The following is a 25,004-nucleotide window of genomic DNA, read 5'->3' as shown; positions in this document are numbered from 1 at the left end:
CAAAATAATGAACAGTGTTGCTAACTGACATTTTTAAAGCATCTTCCCTATTCCAAACAAAAAGGAAATAAAAATACAATATCATCTACTTCTCTTTAACAATGTTTACAGTGGTCCCAAAAGAAATGGCACCCCTACAGTGTCCAAGCAGCTATAAAGGGCAAGATTATCTGGTATTCACAGAGTGATACTTTTAGCTTTGACATCTACAGCTGTGTATATACAACAAAACTGATAAGATGTAGGGTTATATACAAAATTTATGAAGCTAGCATAATGCTGTTATATAAAGGTCAGAGATTAGCATAAAGCAACAAATGGAAAAAGGAACAAACTAGCATAAAGCTGGAAAATGCAGGCATGTCAGCTGTTTACTGGGACTGAAGTAATGGGCTTCCTTTTTATATTCAAGACAAAAAAACAAGCTACCGCTCATTATGCTACCAACTACCACAACGAGTAAACTTGAAAAAAGTGTTTACTGCTTTACCGCTGACTGTTACAAAGTGTTGGCACTGGAGACTCCTTACTTTCTTTTTTAATCTGTTCATGTGGAGCATCCACCCATACCCAAGTCCCTGTGTAAGTTGTTGCTATAGAAAGGATAATGTATTTTTTTTGCAGCTGCACTACGGTCAGAGCTGCTTTTATAGAAAATGAATCAACACCTCATTCTGAATGTAGTATTCAACAGCTCTGTGGTATAAAATACATTAACACGTGGATGTTGAATGACATTTCGCTGTGCAAATCACATGCCTGGAGCCTTCTGATTTTGGGATAATATTACATTCCTGAGTGTGTGCAGAAGCAGAGAAAGCACTTGTTATTTACCGTCTAACTTTTCTGTGCGTGTAATGTTAGCATTCAATGGGCCTGTGCTTCAAGCCTTTCAATGGCGGATCAGCAGGGTTTCCTCTCTGTGTGTCGGATTGGCTGGACAAAGCCCCAGCTGTCATTATTCATTAGGTCACACACACCCACAGCCTTTCTTTTCATTTTGCGTCACCCTCAATGCATTCTCTCACACAGCTACAAGCCAGAGTTTCTCATTTGTTGTTTCTTTAACTTTTTTTTTTGTTTTTTTGTTATCTGATTTGTTTCTATCTTCAGCACAAAACATAAAATCCTTTTCTAGCTTCCCATGTAATAACAGTTTGTTGTCTTTTATCCATGATCACGTTTTAATTACTATATTCAGATTGTTGTGTTAGTGTAGACATATGCTTGTTTTCTGAACAGCTTGCGTTTACTTTTTGACTGTAAAAACAGAGAGAATCCCCAATGAGCACGTCGTTTAGACCACGCATAATTTGTGCCTGGGAAGTCGGCCCAGTATCGTAACGTCATGCTGCGGCCTGGAACTCGCGGTCCTTTTTTACCACAAGTGGTTCTCAGTCCCCATCTCATGGGAACCCTACCGTGCACAGTTTTCAGTTTGTCCTGCACTAAAAAAACCTGATTCAGCTCTTTAACGGCTCAATAATTATCTGATGAGCTGAATCAGCGCAGGGAGAACAGTGCAGACGGCAAAAACAGGGTCACGGACGAGAGTTTTAACGTGGATTGAGGGGAGACTTTACCTGCTGTAATTACTGGCTGATGTAGATGAGCAACAATTTTGAAAAAACACACATTAAGGGTGGACACTTATCAGTTCTTAAAGGCATTGTGAGTTTTTCTTGAAATATTCTGTATCCATCTGCTTGGTCACAAGGTGTTTATTAATTTTCAGTAACAGCGTTCATTCTGGTAGGTTATTGTTTCTATAGTAACAGCGCATTCACAAGGACTTGTAAGGTATGGATTAAAAAAACAAGTGTGATTGTTGCTTTGGTCAACTCTTCTGTAAAGAGATGTTTATTTAACATTTATGTCATTGTTCTGGTAAAAATGTGCCATCATTAAGCCACTGTTTGGTTTGTTCACCAGCGTTGGGTCACCCTCACACCTTCTTCTGCCGTTTGGAGCTGGGATCTGACTGGGAGGTGCCACACAAGTTCCAGAGCAAGTTGGAGGTGGAGTTCGACATGCCTGCTGCTTCAGCCTCGAAGACCACCATCCGCTCTCTGTCTGTCCGAGACAGGGCCGAGCTGAAGAAGTGGATCACTTACAAAGCACACTACTCCTACGAGGTACTCGATTTGTGTGTGTGGGGTTACCATGGTGTTTAAACAGTATCTTTTATAGAGAACGGCTGACCTGAGTGTGTAAAGCAGTATCAGCAAGTGTGGTCATTAAAAACAAGGACAAGGTAGCATGAATTGCGCACATACAAAGGTATTCGCGAACCTGCAGAGAGAGAAACTGTTGCTAGTCAGAGCACTTCAGTTCTGCGAGCACTGAGACACGCATTTCCTTCCCCTACTGTTTATACTTTGCTTGCAAGTCAAATTGATTTTAGGGGGCTGGGATTCGATGCATGTTCAGGCATAGACTCCCTTTTTTTTTCTGGAAATGGAGACCTCTTTCTTCAATGAAAATTTCCCAAAATGGTGGGAATGTACAAATTAATGTAAGTTTAAAGTACAGTACTGTGCAAAAGTCTTTGGCACCCTATTTCTTTTTTTAGTACAAACTGTTATAGATTTTTAAAACAAAACATTTTAGATTCCAAACATTAGTTTTCCAGCACAAAATTAAATGCTACAGAAAAATGTTTGTATGTCAGTAAAGAAAGCAGGAGCTTCCATAAGAGAGATTTTTTTAGACGAAAAAATAAGAAGCGAGTCGACAGTCAAAGTCTCCAGAAGAACTGTGGCTGCTTCTGCAAGATGCTCAGTAACACTTCCAGCTCATTTCCTTATAAAACTGCGCATACTACGCTCGTCACACCAAATATTGACTTTTTCATTTATTACTGTTTACTGCTCTTTAAATGTAGAAACATTAAAAAAAAAAATCCTATAATTTCATTATTTTTCAAAGCTTCTTTGCGTGTGCCTAAGACTTCTGCACAGTACTGTATTCGTCAGTTAAACACCAAATTATTTTAGAAATATTGAATCTCTTATGCAAATGTAAATAATTTAACTAAATTTGAACCCTTAAAGAAAATTTATTAATGGCAGTAGTAACATTTCTAATGGCTTGTGATGGTTTTGTGGTTGAATTGAGCCACCATTTTATATACATTTTCACTGGAAACCATCACAAAGCATTTGAAAGCTATTAGCAAATGTCCTAAACCACACAACAATGATAGAGTTCCAAGTATAGCTCTTCTTTTCCCCTTCTCATTTTAATAATAATATGGCTAATTGACTTTCTGTCTTCAACAATGTAGGCTGAGAAGTTATGTACAGGGGCAAATACACTCACTGTCCACTTTAATAGGAATACCTGTACACCTGCTCATTTATGCAGTTATTCAATCATGTGGCAGCAGCACAATGCATAAAATCATTCAGGTGTAAAAGGCCAAGAGTTTCAGTTAATATTCACGTCAACCATCAGAATGGGGAAAAGTGTCACTTTTTCCCCATTCTGATGTTTGATGTGCACATTACCTGGAGACCTTGGCCTTTATCTGAATGATTTTATGCATTGTGCTGCTGCCACATGATTGAATGTTTGGATAACTGCATAAGTGAGCAGGTGTACAGGTGTTCCTATTAAAGTAGATGGTGAGTGTATATCTGTAGGCTATCATGTTTATTTGTATAATGTTAGGCTACATACATTAGGCCGTGTGCGTAGCTGAAGCTAACATTAAAATTAAATTTGTGATCTCTCCCTTTCTTCGCCTCCATTTTGGAAAATTTTCTTTGAATTACAGCAAGGTCTGTGTTTTCAGAAGAAAGGGGAATGTTTGATTGTGTGGGGGGAGAAAACTAAGTCTTAAAAATGAACTTGGACGTGCAGGTCTCGGTGCTCGCAGAAATGAAGTGCGCTTGCTCGTGACACTTTCTCTGCACCCTCGTGAATACCTTTGAGTGTGTAAATCAATCACAGCACCTTGATCTTGTTTTTAATGACTACATGCTGATACTGCTCTGCACACTCAGGTTGGCTGCACTCATGCTCTTTATTAAAGCTGCTGTTTAAACACCAGTGGAAACAGAGTAAACAAGTGTGTGCGTGTGTGTGTGTGTGTATATACACAAACGAGCTAAACTAAACCCAACTAAAGTACTGATGAATCTACGCAAACCCAGTGTGTAGTTTGTGCTGCAGTTGGTGCACATTTGGCTGCGTTTGAGTGATGTGTGTGCCTTTTGGGAAAGAACCACTTCCTGCTAAAGATCATCAGCCATTTGACAGTCACTGAAAGACGGCCAGTCACCCTCCAGCGCCCTGCTGTCTCAGCTGCCAGAGCTGTTTTCCCTGCTGCAATCCAAACATGTCATTAAGGTGGCTAGAGTCCTCGCCCACAAACATCTGCTCCCATTCCGGCTCGTCTTCACAGGAGGGCTTTAGAAACTGCGTGGCGGTTGAGGAAGACTCACTCACTTACACTGCTCTAAGGCCTTGGTCGGGGATAAAAGGGTCTGTAGTGTCTCGGTCTTTGTGTTATCACACGAGCCGTGTCCTAGCAGGAGGTGGTCCTCTGATAGCAGGGGGTCAGTGAGGGATGAGCTTCTGGATGCAGTGACGTCAAATCCATATCCTGGTCGAGTGTGTACAGCGTTCACACAGCTCTACCTGCGAAAGTAAGAGGAGTTTCTCAGCAGGTGATTAGTAGTAAAACACTACACTCAGTCACAGGGTGAACCAATGAGCATGGGACACAAAAACCCAGAGTCGTGCATTTTTAATGGCTGAATCTCAAATGGTGTTCAACACTATGCATGTAGGGTAGGATGTTCAGCACCAACTGAAGTTAACAGGAACTAAAAACCAACAATCTTGAATACCTTTATCTGTTTATAGTTACATATACAGTATGTTCCTGTTCTTATGTACCTTATAGCAGTTATAAACACTCATTCCCTCACTAGACTCTCTTCGTAAGACTCTCTCCAGACTCCTCTGTCCTGAAAATGTTGGAAACGCTAATGTTTTAACTATTACAAAGTGCTCACACTGGAGACTCATTCCAAGATTGTTAAATGAACTCCTCCTTTAAAAAGATTCACCGTATCAGTGATTACGCATGAGTATAAATTCAAATGTTCTCAAATCACCGTTTATAAGCGCATCAGTAAGAGAAGCAAATTTAGCAACTGAGTTTGTATTTAAATTTTTAGCAATATCTTAAAACTATTTGACAGACGTCTCTAGCTAGCAATGTTGCTATGGTTACAGTGTGCATGCCTTGTGAGCTACTTTTTGTACTTTTCTTTTAGAAAAAAAACTAACAATAGCTACTGTGTTGCTTAGCAACAAGGCATTTGCTGTGGCACTACTTTATCTTGTAGTGAAAGAAATGGCTGATATTAAAAACAGAAACTTGAGACAATGTCCTTTGTTTCTTTGCTTCACTTTTCTCACTACCTAGAACAGCACGAGCTCATGTCATTGTGACTACCATCATAACACTGTGTCTGCGCCCCACAATCACAGCCTTAAGTTAATTTAGCAGTCTCTTATTCATCTAACGGTTTCAGCCTATTAAAAAACTCCTAATGTGAAGATTTAGCAGCAAGGTATTGTAATTAGTTCCTAAATAGTCACCAAACATATGTATTAAACTTGTGAACTGTGTGTTAAGAGCCAACACTCACCATTTTGCAGGATGTGACTGCCCTCTGGTGGGTGCTGTCTGTCGTTACATCTCCATTTCCCTCACTTGTTGTGTTCTGCTGTAGGTGGAGATAGAGCAGAAGAACGAGGGAACGATGGAGAACCAGGAGCAGGAGGAGACAGGGCGGTGCGCTCAGCAGTGATAAGGGAACTGTCCTCTTTCACCTTCACCTGGGTTAAAAGTTGCACTTTGAATGATGGGAAACACTGAACAATGATGTTAAAATAAAAAGGACAGCATGGGATTTTTGTACATATTTGTTATAATGACTTTATGAAAACTTTTGGAATGAACCACAAGTGAAACTGGGAAGAAGAGTTGTACATGTTACAACAACAACAGGTTAGTCAGCTCAGCTTCAAGCCTTAGTTTCAGGATACACTAATATTCAGGACAACTGAGTCTATGTTCAGATCTTTCTTAAAGCAAAAATATAAAGCCTACACAATTTACAGTACTGTACAAAAATCTTGGCACCCTACCTATATATAGTTTTTCCCCCCCCACTAATTAAATTTGTATTTAAAACAATGTTACCTGTAAAAGATCATGATCAACCATCGATGCTCAATCAAACAGTGACAGAACTACTGTAGCCAGGAAGCCTGGACCAACCTTCTAGCAGATTTCCTTAGAAAACTACACAAAAGTGTATCTAAGAGAACTGTTACAGTTTTAAACTCAAATTAAGATTTACTGTTAGAATAATTAATATATTAAACACTTACAAAAGGCACCATCATTACCGTAAGGGTTCCTTAACTAACATTATTTACCTCATTAGGTGAGAAATAAAACATTCAGTGTCATTCTGTTATAGGATAATCAATGAGAGAGGGTATGATGAAACAGTAATAAAAAAATCAACTTCAGGTGGTAACAGTAACTATTATTATTATTAATCATTCCTTCACCAGCCTCTTTCTCTCTTTTGAACTTCAGACCAAAAAAAAAAAAAATGCAGCTCGTCACATTTTCGAGAAACTACAAAGCGTAATCTCTGTCCTGAAGATGTTGGAAAACAAAAGCTGTACCTCTGACTGTTACAAATTGCTGGCACTGGAGACTCCTTCCAGTAAATGTCATCATAACGATTAAACGCATCTTTTTAAATCCGTTTATGTGGCGCGTCCTCTGTACAAATCCCCGTCAATGAGCTGTTACTATAGAAACACTAATGTTTCAGATTGCAGAATTCAACGGCACTGTAGTATAAATTTCAGCATTAATAAACTGCGACTAACAAACACATGCATTAATTGATGTTGGATGTGTCAAATAAATCCACTTAAAGAAGCTTAAATTAAATTATAGCATGATTCTAAACGTGTTCCAAGTAGGGCTGGGCGATATGACAAAAATATCATATCACCATTCTCAAAAGCACTTCTACGATATACGATATGTATCACTATATATAGGTTTGCCCACAAATTACCAGCAATATTGCATTAAAAAACTTAGTGTTATACATTTGAAAAAGAGGAGAAAAAAAAAAAATCTCCTCTTAATCTGTAATAATTTTTAACATTTTACACTTTAGTTTTAAAGAGTACAGAATTTTACAGTTTTTTTTTTAACAATTAAATTTAGCAGCTGCTTCCGGTCAGTTTGTATTTATTTTTTAAAAAAATTAATAAAAACGGTATAATGATGTACACATTATATCGTCATATCGCCCAGCCCTGTACGCGAGTGCTCTGACCCGTCACATCTGCTTGCAATCGGTTTGTAATTGTTTAGGGAAAAATTGTTAAATTTAATACAAATATATCACAGTATCCACAATATTACAGAAATATATAGTGATAAATTATATCACAGTTTCGATATTATTTCATCAAGGAACTTTCATGTAAAGTATTACTGAATTTCTTTACGTGCACCTCAGATGTTTGTACAGTACTGTTTGAATTACAGAAAAAAAGCACACTATGTTTGAGCTTCACTTTGTGGTGTGAAGATTTAACTAATTTAACTAATTTAACTAATCCCAGTACTTACCAGTACAAGCGTTAATGGCGTTGACAAAGCTGATAGTTGCATCCAAGATTGGCTCGTGGCTTTTAATACAAGATTCTTTAACATTCAGCAGTGAAATGGTTTGGTCTTGAGAAGCAGCGAGGAAATGGAGGAACTCAGTCTGAGGACTTGATCTGAAGAGAGATGCAATCTGCACAAAAAAGGGAAAAAAATTCTGGTTAAACTTGAATTCCATCCCACATTGATGTCATTATGTGATATCACTATTAATGATGTTTTTAGTTTTCAGTCTATCTTTGAGATTTACACAAGTTGCCATGAATTATAATTTCTTTAAATCTAGAAAACAAGTGAAGATCAGTGTAAAGCACACTTCTTTTCAGGGTTGGGGAAACAGCCTGGAAAAATACATGAACATTCTGTTATTGGAGTAAGACCCAAAATACTTCTCTTTATACATTCCTTTATCTTCTCACACACACACACACACACACACACACACACACACACACACACACACACACACACACACACACACACACACACACACACACACACACCACATTTCATGACCTTTGAAAATAAATGTGCCCAGAAATACAAAATCTCAGAAAAGAATCCTGAAAAGATCTGGATTGTGGATGTTCCACAACATTAAATGTAATTATAAATGGATAAAATAAATAGAAAAAAAAAAATCGAAATTGCTGAAAGTGAAGGAATGAAACACTTGGGGACGTGCTGTTATGGGAAAATAATCAACTTCCTGGTGGTAACAGTGACTCCACTTCAACACCGTGGTTGATTATTTTCTTATAACAGCATGACACACAATGTTTTATTTCATAATTATAAATAATAAAAATTAATGGAGGATCATCCAGGATTCTTCTCACTTCTCTCTTTTATATTAAACACAGAAGCATAAAGCTAACAGAAATCCTCCAATTTAATGAGTTAATGATGAAATATTTTTTATCCTGCAACAAGACGACCAGCCACAACGCAATGCACAGAATCTTTAACATCTTAACATTTTTATTTTGTGATAATTAAGGAGCATTTGTAAAAAGCTAACACACTGAATGCTTCCTCATATCACCATACAAGTGTGTAAACCTTTTTGAAACTCAGATGTAACCTGTGTAGAGATTGGTACAATAACCCAGAAGTCAGGCTGATTAGCCAAGGCTTAAGCTCACTTCTAAAAACTCTGTTTACATGGACATCATTAATACAACCAATATATTTTCCTGATCGTTTATTTTTACCACAACATTGAAAAGTGCTCTTTTATAAATTGGGAAATTCAGGCTGAACTGATTGTGTCTTATTCTTGCTGCGGTGCCACTTTGCTGCGATTCATTTTGCCTTTTGTTCTTTCCCATGTCTTAATGTACATGTTGATATTGGGGGAAAAGATCTACTGTATTGTTATATTTATGTTAATATCATGTAACTGAATAATGTAATTTTTGTTTACTAACAACTAACATGTTCAAAATCTCTGGGACTATTGCACTATTAGACTTTCTTTAGTTTTTTTTTTTTTTATTATTATTTTTAGGGTACAGTGTTTGCAGTGACCAGCATGTGAGGTTTTTTTTTTTTTTTTTTTTTCCCCCAACTGGTAATTTTTAGTAACTTTTGGTCCACATTTCAGACTCTTATTTGGTTATTTTTCTTTCAGTGCTTTTGACTTTTGAAGTTTTTTCTGGTAGGTTTTTGGTCCCAATTGGTCAACATTTTTAACTGAAGTTTGTAACAAAATTCTTTGTTATTGCAGAGGAGGTAAAATAAAAAAAAAAATGAAAATGAAACTGTCTGTCATGGACAAAACAAGCTCTTTATTTCCTATAACTGTGCAGTTGTACTAATAGTTAGGATAATTATCATTGTTCTCAAACAATTTTACAAAATTGGTTAATTATATGTCTGATTGTCTGCTGATTACTCATTCATTAGTGTTGGTGTAATGAGAGAATGTTAACATTTATCTGGTGATGGTGCGAGTGTTTTATAGCTCAGAACTGATTTTGATAAACTCTGATATCCGACTGTGTGACATTTTGCTCTTGCAGGCTGTAGTTATCTCTTGCAAAGACTATTTCAGACCTTTTTTTTAAATAAAATAAACAAAAATAAACCAGCAGTCTGAGACTTGTAGACAGGACTGATGCAGTTGTGCATCAAGGAATCATGTCCTGATTTGTAAAAAGTCAAGAAAACTGGAAAATGTTTTGGAAACTGCAGATATTGTGCTTGGATTCTTAATCAGTTGTATTGTGATCATACGTTCAGGTGAGAAATTAGCTTTAACATTTCCTCATGGTACAGTGTGAAGCAGAGTTATTTGCATTTGAATGCAAACGTTCACAGGTCCCTTTCTGCACCAATGTTTTCTTGTTAATACAGTTACAGGTACGCTCGACTGTGTAAATACAGAGCAGGAACGAGACGAGAACGAGGGAAAAGGTAGGAGAGAGATATCCAGCAAGTAAATAGTGAAGTCACTTGTGATTTGTTTATTAGTAATAACGTATAAACTAGGGATGTGACCAAATTATGAAAACATTATTCAAAATGAACAGATTGTGTGTTCTAAGCAGATACAAATAGGAGGCGTACTAGGTGTGTGCATTGGGCTGGGTCTAACGCAGGTTTTTACTTTCACGCAGGTGAGCAGTCGGATATAAAGCAGATATAAATGGGATGCGGTGTTGCACTATGCATTTACAGCACTCATTCCTTCATCCTTAGTAAGTGCCTGGTCATGGTGCTTTAAATTAAGATACAAGATTGTTTATATTGTAGGAAACAGAACCAACTAAATCGGTTAGAAAATATCCCAGGTAAGTACACTCAGAATTAATAACTACATGAGCGGGATTATAAAAACAGTCCCAAACACATCTTAAGTTGAGGCTGGTTATGAACTCGAGTGATGTAGCAATGAGATGTTGCGGTTCAGAGGCATAGTTCACACACCTTGCTCACACTGATTTTTCAGTGTTTCTGGTGTCAGAGTGGTAGGGTTCATATTTAATTAGATATGAAAATATATGGGGAGAAAAAAAAAAAAAAGCCCCCTCAGGTTTAGACCACACCCACTTTGGATTTGAATCCAAATACAAATCCAGACAGAGGTAGAGGCGTTGCGTAACACACCTAACGAACAGGTTTAGTGCTGCTTTTCGACTGGCGCTTTGGTGCTTTCAACCTCCTATTAATTAATCTAAAACTGTCTGAGAAAAATGATAGTGTTTACTCGTGCTATATCCCTCCCCAAGCTAAAGCATGCACAGACTTGAGGCTTAATTAGCAGACACGAATGAACATTAAAAACGTACAGTATATTTAGTAAAAGCAATAATAATTAGAGGAGCAATGATGAAACCAGAGCAGAATCCCAGGGCCCTGCTCTGATAAGTCATATTAACCAGACTAAAGAATTATAGTGATCCCAATTTTCATTTCTGAGGCAACACGACTTTCAGAGCATTTTAATTCCCTCAGTCCCTCTGTGGTTTAAAAAGGTTCTGTCAGTCCCATTAATTCCCATTTTGGCTTTAGAACAGAGTGTCACTGCGCCTCATTCATCAGTTCTTCCAAGCGATTCGAAGCAGAGAACCGGCTTTACACTGCAGCGAGGAGAAAGCTGACCCTTCAAGTCTTTGTGGCTTTCATTTCACTTTGGAGATGTCTCCATCTAAACTATCTTCTCTTTTATTTTTCCCCCTAATGAGAGGTTTAGCCCATAAAAGAGGACAATGTACTTGTTATACATTAGGGTACACTGCTAAAACAGGCTGTTTGAGGAGAGTACCTCTTATTACAGCTTAGTTTCAGTGACCACTTTTTTGGGGTAATTAAATTCACCTAGCCATGGAGAAAAATGCTTCATTTACTGGCAGATTACTTGCTGAGTCATTGACTTAAAATAGCACAAAACCAACTGAAATCCACATGAGGGCAGCATTTCACAATACTAACTGCTTTCCCTGCAGTCCAGAATGAGATCTACAGACATGCTTGATAGAATTTTCCTTTTAATTTTAGTATACAAGTTATCAATGATTTTTTTTTTGACACTCCAAAGCCACGCCCCAAGAAATGTACCTTGATTGACAGGTGACTGGACATGATCAGGTTTATGTGGATGGTAGTGGTCCACATAAAACAAAAAAGCTTCTTGACTACTGTGAGTAGATATTATTCACAAAGAGCACCAAATATGTTATGACTAAATATCATTAACCATCTTTTAAAGATGAAGTATTGTGAACGTTTTTGGTATGTTGTACAGGTTCTAGTGGTCTACTGAGTTATTCCTGTGAATATACTCAAAAAAAAAAAAAAAAAAATACTAAAGCAGGTATTTTTGAACATTGCTTTGTTTAACCTTCTCATATTTGTACATTGTATACGTTTACCTGTTACCTAATTATTTTATCTAATGATTAGTGAAACAGTTGTAACACTTGAATAGTGCTCTCAATTCACTTTAACACAACATGTACAGAAATAAAATATCAATGATTGAGAATTGTCAGCTCTAACATGCATGTGTTAAAAACAATGAGGATATTATGATAGATATTACATTTTTTTTCCCAATACTTTTTCAACACCAGCCTCTTTTTTCTGTCTTATGAAGTTACTGAGACCAAACACAAAAAAACAAACAAACAAACAAACAAACAAAAAACCCTGTAGCTTGTCATGTTAAACGCCTCTGTCCTGAAGATGTCGGAAGTTACAGCTTTACCTCTGACTGTTACAAAGCACTGACACTGGAGACTCCTTCCATCCATGTTACATATTACAGAAAACATCTTACAGAAAATGATTCCAATACACATTTTTAATCTTTTTATATGGAGTATCTGCTATACAAGTGCCTGTGAATGAGCTGTAACTATAGAAACGAGCACAGTAACAAACCTGAAACTGAAATTGAATCCGAAACTTCTTGTTCTTCATCATGTATCTCTCTCTCTCTCTCTCTCTCTCTCTCTCTCTCTCTCTATTCAGGACAGCCTTGAACAATGCAGTGCTCTGAATTTTTTTTTGAGGTGTAACCGTTTTGACCTTGAGCGAAATTAGAGCTCTTATTCAGCAGATTGAAAGTTTCAGTGCAACTGTGTGTTAAGATCAAGAGACAGAATTATTACTCTGGCAAAAGGATGTGTGGAATGTGCCTCAAGGTATTCCCAAATGTACATGACTTGCTTAAAGATTTTTAATAAGATAAACGTGGTGTGTAAATGCAGTGTTTATGATGGCCTTTTACTCAAGCAGATCATAAAGCGTCTGTTAGTAATATAAACATGGCACACAATGAAAGCTGGTTATGTAGGAGTTGTACTTGCGGATTTTATCCAGCAGAGGGCGATTTAAACAGAACAGAAAAATAGAGGGAACAGATACAAACAGCTGGTTCGGCTGAAAACCTATTGATGCTTATGCTGGCCTTCATTTCAGCAAGAGGTTCATAATTATATGGAATAAATCATCTTGGCTCTACATAGCGTTTAGTAAGGAATCAGAAGGTTCTTGTACAGCGTGGAAGCCCGCGACTCCTTCACGTGGTTTGAGATTTTAAGTCACTGTGTATGTTCTAGCCGTATGGTTTTCCACAAGTCTGTCACACACGTGGTGCTGATTTGCAGAGTCGTGAAGCGGGTTGTGGCAATTCCAAGTTTGGGAGAATGAGAAGGTGAACACGCAGCCATACCCTGACCAATCTGAAAACGTGTTCAGATGTCACGTCAAAGCCATCCGTCTTTCTCTCTGCCCCGTCTGTTTATCTGCCTTTCCATCTGTCCGTTTGCTCTTCGTCTGGTCGCACTGTTTGTGAAGGTCACGGAAAGTCGGCCAAAATCACTCTGCTGACCAATTAGGTTGGAGAACCGACATCGCCCATGGATCAAAGATTGATGTGTACTCTGCCAGTTTTTGAACCTCCTTGGGCATTTTTTAAAAAAATTTTTTTTAATGATCCCATTTTCGATACTCTGAAATTTAAAAATCTAAGAATCGAGAATGTTTCTTATTTGGTAACTTGAGAAATACTACTAAATTACTATTTCATTGGAACAATCTAGATCAAATCTGATCAGAAAAGCCAGAACTCTTCATCCCTCTAATCAGAAACAGTGAACTTGTATATTATAATTAACTCATCACTTTAACTAGCTACAGTTAGCTTGTATATTAGAATTAGTTGATACATCACTGAGCCACATTGGATATTTGTTTTACAGTTAATGATAGCCTTGTACGAGTCCTTAATCTACAAGTTTAAAGAATTTAAGCTTCAACATGTACTGGCCTTTAATATATAAAAAACATTAAAAAAAAAAAAAATCACATTAGAAATAGACAGCGAGCATTTAATAAGCTCCATAAAGATTTAGCGTCCCTTGTTTAACCGCTATACTGTGTTATTTAGTTTGGACTGTGGCAATGAAAGTAATTAAACTGTAATAAAACCTAAACTCCAGAGGTTCAAAAACTTTTAATAAGGCTACAATAATCTCTCAAGAGTCACCAAATATTGTCTTTAAATATTTTCCTTTTTTTGTGTCTTAAGACATTTCGAGCTTGCTTTCTATTTAGATTATATTTTACTTAAGGCAGTATAAACAGTAATGATAAATTTAACACTGTTCCATAGTGAAGGTTTGAGAATGTCTTTATACCACAGCGCTGTTCAATCTGGATTCTGATTGGTCAAGTGGTGTTGATTCATTTTCTATAACAGCAGCTCTGACAGCAGTTCCAGGTTTATATTAATGCGCTCGTTCTAATACGTTATCGTTCCTATAGTATCAGCTCATTCACAGGGACTCGTACGCTCCATATAAACAGATTTTTAAAAATTGTTGATATGGTGAATTTTTCTGTAAGGAGGCATTTATTTCACATTTACAGAAGGAGTCTCTAGTGTCAGCGCTTTGTGACTTTGTAATGTCATCTTCAGGTGAGAGGAGGTTACACTTTGCACTGTCTTGGTAACATGACAAGCTGCATTTTTTTGTCTTGTCACTTCAAGAAGCTGTTAAGGGGAATGCCTTTATTTTTATAGCTGCTATGACATACGCTTACACAACATTAAATGTGACTATAAATGGATAAAAAGTATGATGTCATTGTTTAATAAATCTAAAATTATAATCACTGGCAAATTGCTGTGGTGTAAGAGGAATAAAACACTTCGGGACGCGCTGGTACAGGAAAATACACCTTCAGGCTGGTAACAGTAACTCTGCTGCATCACACCATTTCAGTGTTGATTATTTTTCTATAACAGCACAGCACCACAATGTTTTATTCCTTACATAACACAAACTTATGCCCAAAAAACTCATTATTCAGTCATTAATATCAACTTAAGCAGTCTTTAATTAAAAAATTTAACCTCTATGCAACCTGGGAAATGCATCCCGCGGCTCGTTCTGAAACATCCACACTCCGTCACTGCTCCAGCCGTCTCTCTGCATGACCTGTGCCGTGCTATGATTTAATATTGGCATGTGTGCATTTCCATGACATAAGCAAAGTGTTCACACCATTTATTCACACATGAGCAAGACAGCAGCTTATTTCTCAGAGATATACAGCCTGGAGAAAAAGAACTCCACCCATCTTGTATAATAAGTACTTTTGTATAATCCACGTACATGCATGGGCCGTGTATGCATGTATAGTCACTGTACGTACGTGCATGGGCCGTGTACGCATGTATAGTCACTGTACGTACGTGCATGGGCCGTGTACGCATGTATAGTCACTGTACGTACGTGCATGGGCCGTGTACGCATGTATAGTCACTGTACGTACGTGCATGGACCGTGTGTACTACAGGATTTGTTACGAGGATCTGGAACTGTTTCAAACAGGACCTAAAAGCCGGATTTGGTGATGAAGTGCAGGAATGTTTAGGCTGGGACATCCGTGATGCCATCAGGCCTTGTTGAGAGAGAAAACCTGCTGCTTCTTGTCCCTCTCCTCCAGGAAGATGGATGACCCCCTCGATGACCAGGTGCAGTGCTTGAATTGGGTTGAAATCAGAAGCCGATGTTTTTGATGGTTGACTGCAGGGCAGACACTAATCCACCCGGTGAATGCAATTGTGGCTTCAGAAAAAGAACGGGTTTCATACTGTGCCGTTAAGCTTGACGGTTCATATTTTGGAGCGCTGGCTATTGTATAAAGGTCACTCTGGCCCTCTTCACTCTGTCGCCACACATTCGAGTGTGACAAAAGCTCCTGTGATTGAGTTTTAGAGCACAGAGAGGTAATCTAAGAAGCTCTTGAACCTTTCAGATGAGGTCAGAGTTTATCTTTTTTTTTGCTTTTAGTACTGAGAGATAAAAAGAGTTTTTTTTCTGTATTAAACCTTGTAGATTATTTTTCTCCTTTACATTCCTTCAGTCTGAAGATGTTTACACCAATATACCACAATCATCTTCAACATGTTTTATTCATGAATTGTTTAGTTCAATTTAGCATGATACAATTTGGTATTATTCATTCTCTAATTCACTAATTAAATCGTATGAAAGTTATGTTAATAGCCTGATGATTTCATTTAAGTCTTTAGTGCAAGAACACAATAAAATTGTAAATATTGATTCAAATGTTCATCTATAGAACTGGTAAAGTACACTGTAATAAAATTGTTCAGCGATCTAATAGTATTCAGAAAAATAGTATTTTTTCCATTAATGCACAATGTATTTCTTTCAGAAGAAGAAAAAGAAGGAAAGAAAGAAAGCTAGACCTGTTAAAATGATTTTTGTTGGATTTTGGAGTCAAAATTGCTAGATGTTTACAGAAACATTTTCTACACAGGGTTTGTACTACATTGTTAGAAAAGGATTCCTCAGGGGCTCTTGGTTTCCAAAAACGGTTCTGCTTGAAAAACACGCTGATGTAAGGCTCTACACGGAGCCTTTAAGGGACAACCATAGAAGCCATACGAGTGCTACCTTTGTGTACTGGTATAAAAAGGCAAAGTTAATTTAGCTGTGAAAAGTGAAAAGAACTATGCTTCTTTAAAACCATTATCATATATTTAACCTTATTTTGGAGACAAGTTAATTAATTTAATATACAAATAACCATTAAGTGAAAATTTCAACAATATATACTTGTCACCATTGATTCATTATAAATGACACATGAGTTATTTCACTCATTATGTTCATACACTCCTTATTAATAAATTGATGCAATAATCAGTGCTTATTATCAGTAACTACCAATACATGTTTATTCCACACTAAAAAAAATTCTAGCTTTGGGTTTTGAGCATTGAGCTATGAATGAGCACAATGATTGTGTTTCAGCTCAGCTTCAGCTAAAATTAGCCGGGCTCTGGGATCGGGATTTGCCTCGCTAGCACAGAGATTGATCACACTGACCACATCTTGTAATGAATCCAAGATCCGCTTAGGCATCTCACACACACACACACACACACACACACACACACACAATTTTCCTTCCAGTTACAAAATGGTTTATAGGTCATGACAAAATGCCAGACTCATTTCACACATTTCAATAAAATGTTATAGTTCCTGTGTCCACATCGTCATCATCTCTCCTGTGCCACTGGCTAAGTAAGGAATAACACACTCTGTGTCAGGCTGTTGCAAGAAAATAATCAACAACGGGGTGGGGGGGGTATGATGAAGTGGAGTTACTGTTACCATCCCAAAGTTTATTACTGTCTTACAACAGTATGCACTATTGTGTTATTGCGCTTCAATGCAATTACAATTTTTAATTTATTAGTGAAAACACATTGTGCTTTTTAACTGCCGTGGAACGTCCTTGAGACGAGGTGGTTCCCGTTATCGCTTATGTTGTAAAAAGTCATTCCTTCACCAGCCTCTCCCCCCCCCCCACCCCCCCACCCCTCTCTCCACAAGACCAAAAAAAAAAAAACCTACAGCTCATCATATGACTGAAACTGCAACGCATGTACTCCTCCGTCCTGAAGACTTTGACGTGTCAGAAAGCGTACTCACTGTTACAAAGCCCTGATGCTGAGACTCGAGAAATGTTACACAAACCTGTGACGTGCAGCTGCACTACCGTCAGAGCTGCTGTCGCAGAAAATCAATCAACACCTTCTGACCAATCGCAATCGAGAATTCAACAGCGCCGTGGTGTAAGTGCCACACAATATTTTTGTGGTAATATCAGGGTGTTTTCTTTCTTTTTGTCATGTTTGTGTGTGCATCCTTGGAGTTGGGAGAAAACAGATGAGGGTGAGGCTGGAAATTTTAGCCCCCCGAGACGCCGCTACAACAATCTTGGCCTAAAGACACAACTTTCACACTAGTCACTTGGGAACATGTCTGAGGAGAAATATAATTTAACACACATTTTTTCTGTTGTGATGGGTAGCTCAAAGGTTTATCATTACTTGCGTACTTATCACACATAACTTCAATACAGTGTGAAGTGTGTATTTCTATATGTTCGTGCTCTAGAAAAGCTCATGTGAAGTAAGCAAACATGCTGCACATGTCAATCTCTCTGCCAAACCAAGAATCGAGAGACAACCAGAACATGTTTTGGCTGTTAAAGCTGAGAACCTCCCAGTTTGAGAGAAATGGGTGGTTAAGACACATTCCCCTTTTAGAGGTCAAACTCAGACATGGTACACCAAAGCGCTAATGTGTCTTCACTGGAAAATGTTTATTTCGTTCCTACATTTAGTTTCTGGCATGATTTATCTTGCTTTCATTTTTTCTTCACAAAAAAAACCTGCCATTTTAACAGGGGTGTGTAGACTTTTTATAGCCATTGTATGTTATGTACGTTATGCCATGTCAACCCTGTCTCTGGAAACACAAACAAAATCCAGGGCTGCTGGAAAAAGAAGTCATTTTCTGTTTACAAAATATAACAAATAATTTGCAGAATGTAACTATATTCTACTCCTGAACTTCTACAGTTCCTCAGCCTCAGCTACATCACTCGAGTTCATAATCGGTCTCAACCAGATGCTCTGTGGATCTTTCTGGAAAGATTTTCAAGATCTCATGTGACTGACCGAACTAGCTGTCTTTCAAAATAATGTTTTTCCAAAAACTGTTACAAAGCACTAACACTGGAGACTCCTTCTGTAAATGTTAAATAAACCCCTCCTGACAGAATACTTTGTGGTGTAAATTAATGTGCGTTAGTTTTAAAAACTTTTGCACTCAGTTTTACACCAATGTTGCCCGTATGAACTTGTTTTGAATTTTGAATGAAATTCATTTTATCAGTCAATACGCCTATGTAGGGTGTGTGTGGTTTTTTTTTCCCCCCCCCCAGTGCTGGCCCAAATCCTCTCCCTAATGAAGGACTATGCTGTACCCAGAGACAGTGGCACCACCACCGCCACATAAAAGGGAAACACATGCACACTCTCATTACAACATTGACACAAAATCTGAAACAAGCGAGTAATTCATGGCCAGAGCGGTCATTTTATTCCCATGGCCAGCACAGAGGGGTACTGTGACAATGAAACGCTTCAGGACGAGACGGCCTCATGTATTAAAGAGCCCAGCGACTTGGCTGCTTTTTAAATCTGATAAATATATCAACTGTTTTGGCAAAATAACACAGAGTCTGACTGGCCTCCGCTCAACCTCGGATTGTTGGCCAACTGAAAAACTTTTCTTTATTATTAGCTTTTTGTTTACCAGGTATAGGAATAAACACACAGAGAAACTAAAGTGTTTGTCAGGCCAAAACTAAAAATGACTACAAGTGAGAGGGAGAGACTGAGAATCTGTGAGACTGGATTTGATCCAGTAAAAATAAAAAAAATAAAAAAAGCTGTTTTGAAGCTCAGAGGAAAAAAATAAAAAATGCTGTGAGTGAAATTTCAGCACCATTGTGTTTCATCCACAATATTCCTGAGACCCATAATGCCTTGCTCATGATTTGTGCCAAACTGGATCAAGTCTAAGCAAAGATTATTCTAAACATGACAAAAATGGCACAAAAGCTCTATTTGGACTGGATTAGTTTTACATATGAAGGTGGGTAATCTCTGGGATTTTTAGTTCCACCCAATTCAGTCATGTCTGTAAAAAAAAAAAAAAATACAGACTGCATGTACACGAGTCTGGAGGGATTATACAGTATTTTACCATCAATAAAATGACCAGTAGAAATAACCTCAGGTAATGTACATCTTGTCTAAATTGACATGTTGGTAAAGACTGAAAACACGTTTCACTCTTTTCCTGTAGTATAAAGACACTCCAGGAAGCGCGCACTCTTTTCTATTGCTGTGCACCAATACCGAGACGAAACCGAGTTTAAAGCCTGTGGCAGAGAAGCAAAGCTTCCACGGATTTTAGGGAGATTCCTTACCTAATGAGTAATGAGTTCTTAGCCCAGGTACAGCCTATAGACATGTTATGGTCATGTGACCTATTAATGATTTAGTGTGACTAGCATTTTGAACACCCATGCATCTCTATGATTTATAGACAGACTACTTGCGTATATCAGATCAATCAGAATTATTCCAGATGTCCTCCGGCAACATTACTAAACACACAAACGCCTGGAAATCTTCTCCTATTCGAACAGTGCTGAAGAGTATTTTATGACAAGTCGCATCGGTTCATAGCATTTCACAGCTGGACGTCTTCTGGTCAGAACTGGAGACAGAGTTATTTGAAAGCAGATCCGGAGTGTACGTCCCACCGAGCTTAGGTGGTCACTACTGAAACAGACAGGGTGCTCATACATGACACACCATACACACACCATATAGAGCTCAGGATTAAACCCTGAAACACTGAGCAATAAACCTGTGACTTCTTGACCATGAAACTCTATTAAATTATTACTCAAACTTGTGCACCTCAGTAATTGTGTCCCCTGTGAATACTTGAAGCACTGCAGGGAATGCTGCAGAGAAAGTCCTTCAGAGCTGACTGTATTTAGGTTGGACAAGACTTAAGAAAAAAAATCTTTCAAGCTCACTAAAGGGTAAATTGACTTTTAATGGGCAGTGGCTCTGTTATGTTATTGTACTGAAACCCCTCATGGAATTTCTCTCTTGCTTGCTTTCTTTCTTTCTTTTTAACCTCTACAGGTTCACACCTCGTCTGCCCTCAGTGACCTGTGCATGGCTGGGGTAGAATGTACTCAAATATCATGATCTAACTTTGTGTCTCAGGCCTGCAAAGATTTGTCTTTGAAAACCAGTTGCATAAAAGACTTAATTTTAATATAAAACCAGGGGTTTGAATTAGATATTCTATAATCCATTCCATCTATCCATCACATCCATCTATCCTTCCATCATTTTATTGCTCCATCCCATCCCATCCATCTATTGAAATAAAAATATTGGAACATGTGACACTTGTTTCTTGTTGCCCATGTGTGCCCTTTTAGATTGCTTGTTTAAACAGTTTATAGCCCTGAATGTCTACTCTTGGTTCGAGCCCTGGGTTTCGCCTTTGAAGACTGCATTTGTTGTTTAACAAAAAAAAGAAAAAAAAAAAAAGAAGAAAAAGGATAAACCTACATGAAGACCAGAGAGCTGTCTATGAAATAGAAGCAAGCCATTTTAGAGCTGAGAAAACAGGGAAAAATCAATCAGAGCCATTGCACAAGCACTGGGCATAGCCAATACAACAACTTGGAAATGTCCTTAAAAAGAAAGAAACCACTGGTGTATGCAGCAAGACAACGACCCAAAACACACTGCCAACACAACAAAGGACTTCATCAGGGGAAAAAAAGGGGAAGGTTTAAGACTGGCCAAGTCAATCACCAGACCTTAACCCAACTGGGCAGCATTACACCTCCTGAAGAGGAGACTGAAGAGAGAAACAACCTAAAACAAACAACAACTGGAAGAAGCTGCGGTTCAAGCCTGGAAAAGCATCACAAACGAAGAATGCAACAGTTTGGTGATGTCAGTGGGTCACCGACTTGCAGTTATTGCAAGCAAGAGATATGCAACCAAATATTAAGTGTTATTTACGTTAAGACTATCTGTTCTAATACTTTTGCTCACCACCAAACATGCCCTGTTCGAAGTGATTTACCACCTCTAGATGTAAATATTAGGAAATGAAAGCCAAAATTCTCATCTATTGTCTCATTTATCTTTTGATCTCAAACCCAAATGTCTTCAGTATATAGCAAAAATAAAAGAATCGGCCTTGCTGTTCCAAGACTTTCAGGGGGAATGGTACGTCATTAAAGGATTCTTCATTTAGCTAAAGCCTAAATGTGCTAAGTAGAATTATTCCCTTTCTTAAAAGTTTCTAAATAGAGCACCTTCAGAAAGACAGAACCATGACCCATCCAAAGAACCCTCAAGGAACGATCTCCCCCCCCGCAAGTGTGTGCCTGTCTGTATAACTGTGGGTGTATCGATCCTCACACAAAGTCACTAAGTAGGTTATCTCGGAAGCCTTCTGATGGTATCAGTAATGATGAAGTGCTGCGGGTTGGGTTGTGTTGACCTGGATCGAGCACTCGGTGTGATCTCAGAGACTCACTTCTGCTCTCTTTCAACAAGGAACACAGCGTTCTGTTCTAGTCTTTACAGCAGTGACCAAAAGCATTTCAGCCTGTTCCCTGCATAACAATTACACAGAGGTGCAGCTTTTCAGTTAATCCCTGCAGAAAAGGAGCTGAGACATGAAAGAGAGCAAGGCGGAGTAGTCTAGACCTGGCACTTGCTTCACGAGTCCACGGATCAACAGACACAGGAGGAGGAGGAGGAGGAGGAGGAGGTTATACACTAATCCAGACTTGGCCTGAATGTGGCTTTTAATCCTGAATCCTTTAATACTGGACAGAGGCGCAGACGAGACGAGACATAATTCTGCTTTAGTCCTGTGCCAGCTCATTATCAGGGTGTGCTAACTTTCGAAGGTTTTATGTAACTGAAGCTGGGGATTGTCCTGATTCAGTGTTCAGTTGTTGACAATAGAAGTTTGAGGTTTTCTCTAGTTTTCTTCCATGACAAAAACAAAACAATAACTAAACAAAAAATGCCTTGTGTTTAAAGTTTATGACAAAATAGAAGGCATTTTTCTCAACACATAAAACAGGATGAAAATGTTTAAAATGTCAGACTGCACTAGCTAGAGCCAGCAGATGCGAGGACACCCTGTTAAAGTGGCTAAAACTGTATTTTTATTACGTGTGTACAGTGTTTACTACACTTCCAGAGGCTGTGGCACACATTTGTAAAACAACCGCAAAACAAAAATAAAATATTTTTCAAATTTACAAACTAAAAGACTAAAATCTTTAGTATTCAATGACTAGAACTCTATTTTACTAGTGATCAGTCAGTAACAATATTTTCAAGTGACTTTTGTTTTAACTGCTTTGTATTTTGGATTTTACTTTATTTTCACAATTTATTTATTTTTTTTTACTTTTTTGACTGGCTTTTTAAAAATTTTTGATGGAGTGTTAAACGGTAAACAATCGATGTAAAAATGTAATAAAAATCAATGTAAAAAAACCAAGTAAAAACCATCAAAAAGTGGGGGGAAAAAAAAAAAAAAAAAAAAAAAAAAAAAACAGCCAAAAGTCTTAAACACACACCCTGCACACGTGCACACACACCTTTTTTCTTTCTACTTTTCTTTCAAACAATCTCGGTAAAGATAGTAGATGAAGTGATAGCAAGTACACGTTTCAGACACTCCCCTAAAGCATCCATCATTCTGTTATTGATCACGTCTATCCAGATGTGACTAAAATTTAACTTTAATGTTGAGTTTGTTTAAAAAAAATAATAATCGTACACTGGAAATTTCACAGAGAAGGGTGAGGGGCGGAACAACATTTCCAATTTGGTCGTAAATAAAAATCACAATAGTAGCACTTGCACCTCCATGTGTACATAACTAATCCTGTCTAAATAGCTTTTAACACTAAAACTAAAACCCAGTTAGCTAGCAGTATGAACACTGTCCTGATTAGACTGAAATTATAGCAGAAGGTTCAGTCCTCTGAAGCTGGAAAGCTCAGACAGACTTACTCAAAACTGTTTCTTATTATGTAAGGTTACTCCCTGTTACAGTATGAAGCTGCCTTGCCAAAAACCTGCTGTAATTTAAGAAAGTTATGTAAGTCCCAGGCCGGTGCCTTTTGGCACGGCTGCATCTCTCTGAACTGTTACCCTTGAATTGAAAGCACTAATAATGTTTTGCATGGCTCACGTCTTCACCCCCTGCTATACATTCAATATGCTAAAGTGTGCGTGAGCTTAAAAACAGCTCTTCCATCATCCCGAGCACGATCCGCATCCAAGTGAGCCGAGATTTTTTTTTTCCTGTTACATCTGTAATCTGCATTTAAAGACCTCAGTATTAATCGTGCATGGTGTTTAAAAGCCATAAAATGACCATCAATGCCTCGCGTTTCAAATCCTTCTCATGACATAATCATCATAATGAAAAGCTTTTCGTTCTTTATCTCAGCAGGAAACAATGACGCAGTTCAAAAACAACCTCCTGCATGTTAAAATGAGCTTCATGCTCCTGAGCAAAAGCCAGCACTGGCGTATGATTTTACAATCCCTTAGACACAAAGATCAGGACTTCCTATAATTACCAACAAACCGAGCGAGCTGGCAGCCCTCGTCGTCTCCACGCACACAGCGTGGGCGTTTCAGTGACTCAGGAAATCTGGCAGCGGTTAGCCTTTAGTTCCAAAATCCCACCGTAGCGAAGTGAGCTTTCGTGTTTGTTCAGTACACAGCTAACACAACAACGCCTGTTAAAGTTAAATCCATTCACTGAAGCAGTCATGTTTCCTGAAAGCCAGTTGTACTTTGAAATCTGTCTGTGGCTTGATGCATGTGTAACGTTGGATCACTCTAAACAGACTGAGAGCATTATGTGCACATTGATAAGGACGGACATGACTATTTACAATAGCGCCTATACCTGTACCTAGGACAACTAAACCATATTAGTAATAATAATAAAATTAAAAAAAAAAAAAAACCCATATAGAACATTTCATACGTTTAAGAATAAGAAACAGAAAAACAAAATAAAAAATAAAACTGCAAAACAGGCAAATACAAATTATGTGACAAAATATAATATAAAAAAATAAACACATAATTTAAAAGTGTGTAACAAAAACTGGACAAACGGAGAACAGTCTCGAAAGCACATTTCAAACATAGACAAAGAGCATCAGTGAAGGAGAACAAGGCTTGTACGTTGAAGCTCACTGACAGGGATAGACTCACACCTTCCAAAATAATAAGGGAAGAGTTTTCTCCACATTAGCACTTTTCCCAGGCCAT

The 25,004-nt window shown here is 38.0% G+C and overlaps 1 protein-coding gene and 1 long non-coding RNA gene across 9 annotated transcripts in view; one reads left to right on the top strand and one right to left on the bottom strand.

Annotated features, from left to right (window-relative positions):
* Positions 1-9,484, top strand: part of ston2 (stonin 2) — a 32,489-nt gene extending 23,005 nt beyond the window's left edge. For all 8 annotated transcript variants that reach the window (XM_026926481.3, XM_026926482.3, XM_026926479.3 and 5 more), the window contains 2 exons: positions 1,933-2,135; positions 5,751-9,484. In XM_026926481.3, coding sequence (XP_026782282.3) covers positions 1,933-2,135; positions 5,751-5,828 — 281 coding nt within the window. In that variant the 3' untranslated portion in view covers positions 5,829-9,484. The remainder of the gene's footprint in view (positions 1-1,932; positions 2,136-5,750) is intronic.
* Positions 2,131-25,004, bottom strand: part of LOC113533960 (uncharacterized) — a 36,893-nt gene continuing 14,019 nt past the window's right edge. Inside the window, exons 2-4 of the long non-coding RNA XR_008302532.1 lie at positions 7,691-7,859; positions 5,667-5,856; positions 2,131-4,644 (exon numbers count right to left, since the gene is read on the bottom strand). This is a non-coding gene — a long non-coding RNA (uncharacterized LOC113533960). The remainder of the gene's footprint in view (positions 4,645-5,666; positions 5,857-7,690; positions 7,860-25,004) is intronic.

This window comes from Pangasianodon hypophthalmus, chromosome 10, assembly GCF_027358585.1.
Source record: "Pangasianodon hypophthalmus isolate fPanHyp1 chromosome 10, fPanHyp1.pri, whole genome shotgun sequence".
NCBI lineage: Eukaryota > Metazoa > Chordata > Actinopteri > Siluriformes > Pangasiidae > Pangasianodon > Pangasianodon hypophthalmus.
The sequence above is the reverse complement of the archived record's forward strand: the minus strand, read 5'-3'. Positions and strand labels throughout refer to the sequence as shown.